The following is an 11,370-nucleotide window of genomic DNA, read 5'->3' on the forward strand; positions in this document are numbered from 1 at the left end:
TGACCCAGTCTTATGTAATCATTGTGGCATCAGCTCTGTCAGAGCGTTGGGCTGCTGGGCAGGGAATGAGAAACCACAAATCAACCCCCCACCTCTGACCTGTCCTGCTCGGTCCGTCTTGGCTTTCAGATCAGCTGCAGAGTCCGGAGCAGGGAAGAGACCAGGGCCAGGACCTCCGCCCTGGCTTGGCTTCCCTGTTGCTGGATCAGACTGAGGAGCCGACCTCAGCCCAGCGCCTGTAACAGCGTCTGTAGCCTGAGTGTCGCTGAGAGACAATGGGGCCAGCAACTGAGGCTGCTGAGAGTGAAGTGCCGCTGCAGGAGTTGCATGTTGATGGCGATGGACACCAGGAGACTGTTGGGGAGCCAGGTAATGGGGCGTCGCTGCCTGGGACCAGGCTGGCGAGAGACCCTGAGGCTGCCCCACGTGGGGCCATGTTCTCAGTGGCAGCAGCCAGTGCCCAGCAACCACCCATCTGTGGGCAACAGGGACTGGATCTCCCCCAGGGGCTCTCAGGGCACCGATCCCGGCTCACAGCTGCTGTCTGGCGCACACAGTGGTGGCCATGGGGCTGTGCAGGGGCCTCCTGGGCTGGGTGTGTCAGACCCCTTGTGACAGCCCTGGCCCAGCTCTGCCTGGTTCCTTCTCCCCCCTTCTGCTGTGTGTGGCCAGTGCGAGACCCCAGTGTGCGAGGACAGGCGCATTCGGCAGTGTGGGCGCAGCCAGCGCTCTGCAGGGGGCACAGCGGGGATGGGGGCAGCTTGAGCTCCTGCCACCCGAACATGCGGGTCCTTGTCTCTGTACCCCTGAGCTCACCAGGCCCCGTGACAGCCTGGCTGGGGGTGCCAGGGAGGGCACTGGGCTGAGGGGAAGGAGGGACTGTTCTGCCAGCCCCAGCCTGCCTGAGCCTCCGGGCGCCTCTCCCAGAGCATCTGACAGAAGGAGCAATTGACAGAACGGGGCATGTTTGAATCCAGTGGTTCTCAACCTTTCCAGACGACTGTCCCCCTTTCAGGAGGCTGATTTGTCTTGCACACCCCTAAGTTTCACTTCATTTAAAAACGACTTGCTTACAAAATCAGACCTAAAAATGCAAGTGTCACGGCCACCAGTACTGAAAAACTGCTGCCTTTCTCATTGTTACTTATATAAGTTGAGGTGCCCCCTGGAAGACTCCCGTGTATCACCAGGGGTACATGCACCCGTGGTTGAGAACCACTGTTCTAGGGCAGCCCTGGTGCTGTCAGTGAGACGTGTCCTCGCAGTCCTGCCTGACGGGTCTTTGTGTTTCAGAATCTCACCGTAACTCCAGGAAATGTAACTGCAGGAAAAGTACAATTATTCTCACAGTCGCCCTCACAGCCGTGTCCTTAGGTCTCATCGTTGCTCTTATTCTCCTGGCAGGTGAGTTCTCAGCCCCCCTTTGCCCCCTCTCTGCACACCCCATTCCCTCTGGAGCCACCACAGTCACAGCAGAGGTGGATTTACAATAAAACACAGGGTGCCCTGGCACTGGGCCCCCCAACGACAGGGGATCCCAGGGCCGGGCAGCTGTGGGGGTAGAAACATGCTCTTGCTGTAGGCTCCGCACCCACCAGCAGCTCAGCTCCCCCCTTCCCTGCCTCCTCCCTCAGTGTGCCATGTTCCTGCTCCTCCCCCTCCCTTCCAGTGCTTCCCCCTGCCAGCTGGCGCTCAGGGCACTCCGAGAGGGAGGGGAAGGAGCGGGGCCAAAGCGTGCTCGGGGGAGGAGGTGGGTGGGGCACGAACTTGGGGAATGGGTGGGATGGGGGCAGGGCACAGCTGGAGCAGGGGCAGAGAAGGGGCCTTGGGAAAGAGGGGTGGAATTGGGGCAGGGGCCCAGCACTTCCCCTCCCACAACCCCCTGTCCTGAGCCCCAGCCAGCACTTGTCTGAGCTGTCCTGAGCTGCTCAGGACAGGGGGTGGGGGCTGGGAGCAGCCTCACAACCCCAGCCCACATGCCCTGCCCTGCCTTCTGCACCCCCTCACACATCTGCTGCCCTCCCTAACTCCTTCATGCCCCACACATACCCAGCCTCCTCACCACACACCCTATGCCCTGATTGCTGCACACACCCACAGTTGCACCGAACAGGAGCGGCCTCAGGTAGGTGCTCCACACCCCAGCCCTGAGCCCCCTCCCGCACCCATCCCTAACTCCCTCCCAGACCCCACATCCCAACCCTGACCCCCCCACACATCCTAAGTCCTGGCCAGACCCCGCACCCCGATGTTTTTTTACATTTTTTATAACGCACTCTTATCCAAAGCGCTTTCCAATAGTTAGCTAACGGTACAAACAATATTTGGAAAGATCATTAAGTGGACCCTCAGCAATTTTCAAGTGGTCTGTGGAAAAATAAGTTAGACTCAAGAACAATCAGGGTGCCTCCCTTTATTTTCATTTATTTCCTATTACCTATAGGAGGAGGATGAAGGAAAAAAAGTGACAAATGGGGTGGGAAGAAGATGAGAGAGAATGCTCTTTTTCTTGGCTGGGTCCCAAGCGCAGGGGCAAAAATGAAGCTGAGCACGGGGCCCCACTAATTCTAAATCCGCCACAGTTGCAGTCTCTCCTCCCGGCCTTTCTGGCTTCTGCCCCTGGGGCAGAGGATTCCTGGGGGATGTTCCTCCACGACCCTCCTCCTGCTCCCTCCCAGACCCTGGCACCTGGATGCTCTCTGAGTCAGATGATCTGACTGACATTGGCTCCCCCCAGCCCAGCTCTGAGCACTTTGGGTCTAAGTCACTATTGCTGGGCCCCAGGCATAGTCGCTGGTACCCCTGTGCAGAGTGGAGGTGATTGACAGAAGAAGGTGCAGGGCAATGATGAGCTGGGCCCTCTGCCTGCAGCGTGTCACCCTGAGGTACCGGCCTGGCCTTCCTGCATCCGCGGGTCGTGCCCAGGGCCGGGCTGGCAGGCGCTGGCGTGTCACTGAAATGAGCTGTAGAACGCAGTACAGACACCTTCATTAACACTGTGTGAAACCCACCAATTAGTGACCTCAGCAGTGCAGGGTCCTGTAGCGCTATTGACTCCCCCACCTGCACAGACAGCGAGTGCTAGCGCAGAGGGCGGCTGTTCATGGTGAGCGTGAACCCAGCTGTATCTGCCAATAGTGGGGGCTGTGAGACTGTCAGGGGTGGGATTTATCAGTTGCCCTGGGATCTGATCACTGGGCCTCAGGAGGGTTTAGCAGCTGGCAGAGGGGGATGAAGCCAGGTCTGCCTGCATTAGGAATCCTCCGTGCAATGTAATGACACTAGTGCAATTGAATTGGTGCAAACTGCTAACATAGATGCACAGCAGTGGTGCAGAAAGGGGCTTCCCCTGGTGCTGTTCATGGCAGTAAGTTACCAGAGCAAGTCATGCTGCTCCAGAGCATCTGTTTGAGGGGTTTGCACTGATGTATCTGCCTCCTCATCCTCACACCGGTGCCAGCTGCCCTGCTACAGGCGGGCTGTGAGTCCCATCTCACTGCTGGACTGGCTGGCTATTGGAATGGGCAGCATTGGCTCACACAGTGTAAGGTGGGAATCTGTGAGCTTGGGGGTTCCACACCTGTGGGTGTGGGGAGCAGTCAGAACGCAGTGGGGTCAGATGGTGGAGATGGCACCAGTCAGAGGCTCCCAGAACTGAAAGGCTCCTTGCTGTGCCCTGTCTCCTAAGCAGTACTGGTAGGGCCCACAGGCCTGGCAGCCTTTCTCCCAGGGGCCTGTATATTCCCAAATCCAGCTCTGTACAAACATGAAATTGCACCCCACACAGCTGCAATTGCTGCCTGAAATGAGTGACACAAATCACACACTGAGCAGGACTATAAAGCATCATATTCACTGACTGCCCTGCTCCGTTTGTCTGTGAGCACTAGTGCGTACCGCGCACTGCACCCATTACTGCTCCAGGGAAATACATGCCTGGCACATGACCTGCTCGTTCTTTGATCACCGCTGCCTCAGCTGCGAATGTTCTCCCAAGCTTACATGTGTCCCAGCCCCAGGGGAAGGCTTAAAAACCAGCTATGGAGTTACTGGTGCAATATGAGGTACAAAAAAAGTGATATGCACCAAAATGGCTGGAGGGGTTTGAGTGAGACTCCTCCCCACCCCAAAAAGGAAACAACATGAGATCCCCCTGAGGAGAGGGAGCAGGAGTGATTAGGGGGGCGAGGAATCGCTCTCTGACATGGTGGTTGGAATGGGTTAGCAACTCTTCCCATAGTAACCAGAGGCAGAGTAATTAGGGTCATTCACCTACTGCACTGACCTTTCCAATAGCTTCTTGGTGTGAGCTATGGGAGATGACCCCCCACCGCTGCTGCTCTCTGATGGCACTGAAAGGGTTACACTGCAGAGTTTCCTTCTAGCTGCTCTACTTGGGAGAAGAAACATCTAGACCTAAGAGGAGACTCAAGCTACAATATTCTCAGGCTCCTGGGGATCTCGCTAAGGGGCTGTTTAATTGCGGCTCAGGCTGTAAACTTATCACAACAAACAGCTCCATCGCCCTGTGGTTGGCTGTGCTGGGTTCAGTCTCCTGAAGGGAAGGGAGTTCGTTCCCATCTTCATCTCAATCTGCCTCTCCAGGGAAGCAAAGCGCAGAGCAGAAGGAGGGGAGCAGTCCAGGCTAGCAGAACTCCTTGGGGTACCAGACCTGGCAAATCATGTTGAAGTTGATCTCCTACCCACTCATTACTGTCCCTGCTGGCCCCCTGGTAACTGTCCCCTCCCTCTGCAGCTCCCTGCCCACCCCCGGCTGTAATACTGAGCTCGGGCCCAGCTCTCTGTGCTGGGCTTCATGGCATGAGCGGTTTTTCAGCTGCATCCATGTTGAATGTGAACCCAGGAGAGACAGACCAGAGACAGATAACGCCTCTCTGGGGCTGGATTCCCAGCATCCCTCATTCCCCAGGCTCCCTCATGCCCTCCCAGCACCTGCCAGCTTCGAGGTGTCTCAGAAGCCTGGGGCACAAGGGCTGATTTCCCCGTGTTCTCCTCATGGCCGGGCTGCAGGTCCCTCTCACACCATGTGTTACTGTCTCATTCTCAGGGCCGAGACCTAAGCTTCCCTCAGCTGATCTGGGCCCTCCTGTTGGCCCCACATGCCCAGATGGCTGGATCGGGTACCAAGGGAAATGCTACTATTTCTCCGAGGTCGAAGGGAACTGGAACTACAGCCAAAGCCACTGCTCTTCCCTCAGCGCCTCCCTGGCTGGGATCGACAATGAGCAGGACCTGGTGAGAGATGCTCTAATTACAACGTGCTGGTCTTGGCTCAGCGGCTGCTGCAGTAGGACCCGGGCTCTGCCCGTGCAGGGCGAGGAGCAGCTCTGAGTGCATGAACTTCCAGCTGCTGAATGCCAGGCCTGGCTGGACCCGGGGCACCTCTAGTGTCAGTGTCTGACGGCAGGGATCACCCACTCTCAGCCCTCCCAATAGGAGACTGTCCCGCTCTAGTGCCAGGCTGGCTTGAGTGTCTTCTGGGCTGCATGGGGGCAGGGGGGTACTGAGCTCCCAGATTGACTGGAAGAGCCAGTGGGTAGCCAATGAGGATGGAGGGCTCCTGTTACCCCTGGTTCCTTCTGGCTGAGGATTGGCTGGGGGGGGGGCTCTTCTCTCATTCCTGGCCCCACCCAGCACCCCTTATTGAGATCAGCTGGGCTCTTTCCTTCCTCTTCCCTTGCGATGGTGAGGGGAGCTCGGCTGTTCTGTAAGGTGAGGCTTTGACACAGAACGTGGCCGTCTATGGAGAGGTGCAGGGGGCAGCTTAGACCCAGCAGCACCCAAGAGCTGCCCCAACCCAGGGACAGATTGGGGTGAGGGGGAGCTGGGTTTGGGGTGTGGAAGTTACAGGGCCAGCTCTAGGTTTTTTGCCACCCGAAGCAAAAAAATGTTGGCTGCCCCCCACCCCAGCCCTGGGCTCTCCCTCCCCCCCAACCAGTGTCCTTCCCCACCCCCTGCTGCCACAGCCCTGGGCTCCCCACCCACAAACGTGATGCCCTCATTCACCACAGCAATCCCCATTTACACTTGCAGTGGGGATCAAACCGTTTCTCCTATTTTTATTTCACTTTAGTATAAATCTCACGTCCCCCCACCCGGCAACTCCATCTTTAGTGCTCCAAATACACATGGAAACCATAGGGACTAACCCTCAAACCTTATACACGGCAAGGGATGGGGATCTAGTAAAGAGGGTGCAGGCAGCAGAGCGGGTGTGGGGGTGCTGGGGACTCTACGCCGGCAGAGAAGCTGGGTGTGATGTACTCGTGGAGGAGGAGAGGGGGTATCAGGAGGGTTGCAGGAGAAGAGGGGCAGGGGGAGGTGAGGGAGGAGAGGGCTGGGGGAGGGTACAAGGGGAGAGGTGCGGGGGAAGGGAGGGTACAAGGAGAAGGGGAAGGGGTGGGGTGAAGGAGCGATGGGGGGAGGTACAAGTGGAGGGGCTGTGAGCGGGATGGGGGGTGCAAGGGCTGAGAGGGGCAGGCACTGACAGCTGCTTCCCCAGCCCCCTGCAGGCAGGGCTGAGAGGATGGACACTGACCCCCAGGTGCCCGAGCCGTGGGGGTCCCCCAGTGGGGCAGTATCCCCCCCAGCCCCACTCGGAGCCGGGCTCTGCCTCTCCCCACCCAGGGCAGGCAGCGTTTGGATGAGGCGGGAGAGGTGCGAGGTGGGCTGGGTCCGGGGGCAGCTCCCTGGCAGCTCGGGCTGCCCAGCCACTCGCCCTGTCAGCACGAGCCGGGATCCGCGCCCCCTGCCCAGCCCGGCGGCGCCCTGCACAGCCCACTGCCGCGGGGAAACGCCGCCCGCCCTGGGGAGACTCGGTGCAGAGCAGCAGGACCCCTCCCCCCTCCCTGCATCCTGGGCCCCCCTTCCCTTGCTGCCACAGCCTGGGATCAGCTCTAGGGGATGATGCTTGGGCTCTCCAGGGGCAGGGCAGCCTGAACTGCAGGCAGGGCCGGCTCTAGGCCCCAGCGCTCCAGGCATGTGCTTGGGGCGGCACTTTCCAAGGGGCGGGACTCCCGCCCTCCCCCCCATTTTTTTCCCCTTGGGGAGCAAAAAGCCGGGAGCCAGCCCTGAACCAAGATGTTCCCTGTCACCTGAGGCTTCCAGGCGGAGCTGGAACTGACACTGCAGTTCTGGCTGCAGTCGCTAGATGGCGGCACGGCAGCCTGAGTCGCCCAGGCTGGGCTGCAGTTCAGGCTGCCCTGAGCATCATCCCCGGAGCTGGGCCCGGGCTGCAGTGGCGAGAGGGGCTCAGCTCCGGGGGATGATGCTCGGGCTCCCCAGCGGCAGAGCAGCCTGAACTGCAGCCCAGCCTGGGTGTGAGGAGCCGGGGAGGGAGGGAAGCAGGGAGGGGGGAGGGGTCCTGCTGCCGCTGCTGCTCTGCTCCAAGTCTCCCCAGGGCGGGCGGCGTTTCCCCGCGGCAGTGGACTGTGCAGGGAGCCGCCGGGCTGGGCAGGGGGCGCGGATCCCGGCTCGCGCTGACAGGGCGAGTGGCTGGGCAGCCCGAGCTGCCAGGGAGCTGCCCCCGGACCCAGCCCACCGCGCACCTCCCCCGCCTCAGCCCCGCGCTGCCTGCCTTGGGCGTGGAGAGGGGGCTGGAGTGCTGGCCCTTGGAAAATGCCACCCCAAGCACATGCTTGGAGCGCTGGTGCCCAGAGCCGGCCCTGGGAAGTTAATACTGAATTACCCAGAGCTGGGCAAGAGGAAGGAGAAAATCCCCTGCCACCCCCTGGAAACACTCAGAGCCCTTCCGTGTCCACCTGGGATTCCCTGCCCAGAGCCTGGGGGAGCAGCAGGCTCAGGGCTCTGACACCACCTCTCCCGCTGCTGTTTTTAGGATTTCCTGCTGCGCTATAAAGGCAAATCTGACCACTGGATCGGCCTCCGGAGGGACCTGGGGCAGCCCTGGAAATGGACCAATGGCACCGAATTCAACAGCCTGTGAGTCCTCTGTGAATTCCCTGGGCTTTGGATCCCTGGTGTCTGAGATACTGAGTTCAGGCTGACCCACCAGTCAGTGCTGTGTACTCGGTGTATTAGTGATGGATGGAAGCCAGTGTTGTCTGCTGGGAGACTGGCCAAAGCCTTCAGATCTGTCTGGCTGTAGTGGGGCCATCTGGGTTAAACATGCTTGAGAGTTACAAATGCTGAGCGCCTGGAGCTGCCGTTGGAACTGGGGAACAGTAGACATGGCCCAGACGCCATCCCAAGACTGATTTCAGTGGGAGCTGGGTGTGATAAAATAACCAGACCCCAGTCGAGCCAATAACAGGGTTTGACCTTGGACCATCAGTGCTAAAAGAACGGCAGAGCAGGTCGCGCTGGCGGGGGAGTGGCACTGTATGTGAAGGAAAGCATAGGGTCAAGTACAGTGAAAATCTTAAATGAATCCAAGTGTACCATGGAATCTCTAGGAATAGAAATTCCACACTTGAAGAATAAGAATTTAGCAGCAGGAATATACTACTGACCAGGATGGTGACTGTGAAACTCTGAGATTAGAGAGGCTACAAAAGCAGAAAACCCAATAATAATGGGGGTTTTCAAGTATCCCCATATTGGATGCATCTGACGAAGCGGATATTCACCCACGAAAGCTCATGCTCCAATACGTCTGTTAGTCTGTAAGGTGCCACGGGACTCTTACAGATCCAGACTAACACGGCTACCCCTCTGATACTTAAAACTACTCAAGATATTTAAGTCCAAAGCAGATTGCGAAGGATTATAAAGGGATCTCACAGAACTGGGTGACTGGGAACCAAAATGGCAGATGAAATTCAATCCCACCCAGAGTCAGAGGCTGGAGGTCGGGGGAGGGGAGATCCCAGCCTGCCCAAAGAGCGGTACTGGGCCTCCTCCCAGCTCAGCACATGACTACTATTGTGTAGCCGGGATGGGACTATGGGGGAGGATTTGCCTGTGGGCCTGGATCCCACCCTGTTCCCAGGTGGGAAGTTCTGGCCTCCAGCTCTCACGGGAAGCTTTGTGTGAGTGGCTGGGGTCACACCACGGCCGCTGGGTTTGTGCCGCAGTCTCTGTGCTGCTGGCGTTTCGCTCCAGCCCCCCCCACCCCCACAATACAGCGTGTCCTGATGGGCCTCTGGCCTGAGAGCTGCTGTAAACTGTCCAGGGAGCCCTGCACCCAGCTGTGCGGCGTCACTGCTGCTCCTCGCCACGCCGACACTCACCTGGAACCTGCACCCAGAGAAGTTTGGGTGGGTTGGGCCTGCAGGGGCCCATCGAGGCCCAGCTGCGTGTGTGGGTGGAGCAGGAACTGGGGTTAAAATATTCCCCCCCCCCCCCCCCCCAGCATAAATGCTCCATGGAGGCCAGTTGATCTTAGAACCTCTCTTGGTCCAGCTGCCCCGCTGCCCCCTTTCTAGCTGCCCCCTTCTGCTGGGGCTGTGGCCTGTGGCTGGTGCAGGAGGGGGAATCGTCAGGGGCTGTGAGTGCAGTGGCTCCCTGAGTGTCTCCCCCTGTCTGTGACTGACGGGGAAACGCCCAACTCCTGCCTGACACCAGCTGCCTGGCTTCTGTCTTGCAGATTTCCAATAGGAGGAGGAGGTGACTGCGCGTATCTGAATGACAATTATGGGGTCAGCAGCTCACAGTGCACCAGTGAGAGGTACTGGATCTGCACCAAACCCGATGCATTTACACAGGCAAAGGAGGCTGCTGCAGAAGGGGACTCGTAAGAAGAGTACTGTAGAATTAGTCCCAGAAAAGCCGGACTGATCTGATCTCTTTACAATATCACATCTGAGCAATTCCGGAACATCAGGGAATGCTCTGTGCATCTCTGGGCAGAGCATTATTGTTTCAGGTGAAAACCAGAGATGCTATTTGCACATCTTGTTCCCCCACCTCTGCCACCTGTTTTTCCTGCCAGTGGAACCCCTGTTACACTCCTCGTAGGATACCTAGAGCCTGGTATGTAGGAGAAAGAGGAAAAATGTCTGGTCACTCCCTTCCTGGAGCCAAGTGGGTTGGAAGAGGGCAGGGAGTGAGTAGGTGTGACATTGGCAGACCAGGTACCAGCTCATGCCAAAGTCCCCATGTCTCAATAGGACCCTGAGAAAAACTGAGCCGGGGTCAGGTTGGCTCACCTGTGTTAAAATAGGTACTAGAATTATAAGAATATGTCTAGCCTTTAGTGAATGCGTGTGAGCTGCTGCAGCATTTATCTAATTTCTTCTGACATCCGTATCCCACGTTGTACGGTGATATTGGAGCGTTTGTATTGGGAGCCTCTGTGACTGTGTAAATCACCAGACAGGAGAGTGAATTAAGGCCTTAATGGGGGTGAAGTACTGATCTCCAGCAGCTCAGAGCACAATGGAAGAGGTGGGATACAAGAAGGAACTGAATCTGTCTCATTGCTGCTTGGATGCTGGGGCAAGGTTTTCTAGGCATAAGCAAGAGCTCCCCAGCTGCTTAGCCTAGGTTAGCCCTAAATGACAGTGTTTATTATGGACCAGTGATACATAGACTGCAGCTTATGAGCTGCAAGTGACTCTTTAATGCATCTCCTGCCACTCCTTGTAGCACATGATATTAAATCATTGTTTTAATTAATAACCAATCAGGATGCTTTTACTGTGTTATTAGCCACTAATTTATTTGCTGCGAGAATTTATATAAAAACTAAACATTTCCCTTGCCCTTCTGTTTAAATAGGAGTAGTACTGGAGTAAATGAAACAATGAATTCATGCTACTGTGGCTCTCTTGGGTAATGTTGATCGCTAATTTCGCTCCTGAACTGCTGAGCTCTGAGTATCCCTGCTATAGATGCTTCTGTTACCTTTTGAAATTTAAGATTGTAGCTTAGTTGTGTAGATATGTTCACCTGCTTTAGCCTTGTAAATAACTTATTTCCTTCTTAATAAATTGTCATATAATAAGACTGGCTACACGCGCTCTCTTTGGTGTGAGATCTAAGGTGCAGTTCACCTGGGGTGCCTGGACCTGTGGGACTGGGAGTAAGCTGAATACTGTTGTGATTCTGAGTGTAAGAGACCATCTAGCTCACAAAGGCAGGCTCACCTGGGTGGCGAGACAGATTGGACTAGCCAAGGGGACTGCATGGTTAGGCTGTTACGGTGCCTGAGGAGTTTACACTGGATGTTTGGTTGGTGAAATCTAAGTCTACAATTCTCAACCAGTTTGGGTTTGTGCCTGGTTCCCAGCAGGCTGCCCTGAGGTTGGCACTCACCCTCTCCCCACACTGCAGACAGCTGTATAGCAGAGCCTTGGCTTCAGTTCCCTCCTTACAGGACAGAGGAGCTGAGCCTGCCCAGAAAGGGAGTGTGGGGACAAGATGTATGTGACCCAGGGACCCCTTGGT

General features: G+C 57.0%; 1 protein-coding gene across 1 annotated transcript; it reads left to right on the top strand.

Annotated features, from left to right (window-relative positions):
* The first annotated feature begins 275 nt into the window (after positions 1 to 275).
* On the top strand, positions 276 to 9,719 carry LOC123345870 (C-type lectin domain family 2 member D-like). The gene is made up of 5 exons (XM_044982929.1): positions 276 to 369; positions 1,294 to 1,404; positions 5,069 to 5,256; positions 7,859 to 7,962; positions 9,569 to 9,719. Exons 1-5 carry the CDS (start codon positions 276 to 278, stop codon positions 9,717 to 9,719), a joined length of 648 nt encoding a protein of 215 aa, XP_044838864.1.
* Positions 9,720 to 11,370: the final 1,651 nt, after the last annotated feature.

Source organism: Mauremys mutica, chromosome 12, assembly GCF_020497125.1.
Source record: "Mauremys mutica isolate MM-2020 ecotype Southern chromosome 12, ASM2049712v1, whole genome shotgun sequence".
Classification (NCBI taxonomy): Eukaryota; Metazoa; Chordata; order Testudines; family Geoemydidae; genus Mauremys; species Mauremys mutica.

Coding starts and splice junctions, on each gene's coding strand:
- LOC123345870 (XM_044982929.1), top strand. CDS start 276: ATGGGGCCAGCAACTGAGGCTGCTGAGAGTGAAGTGCCGCTGCAGGAG. Junction 370..1,293: donor GGAGACTGTTGGGGAGCCAG/GTAATGGGGCGT, acceptor TTTGTGTTTCAG/AATCTCACCGTAACTCCAGG. Junction 1,405..5,068: donor TGCTCTTATTCTCCTGGCAG/GTGAGTTCTCAG, acceptor TCTCATTCTCAG/GGCCGAGACCTAAGCTTCCC.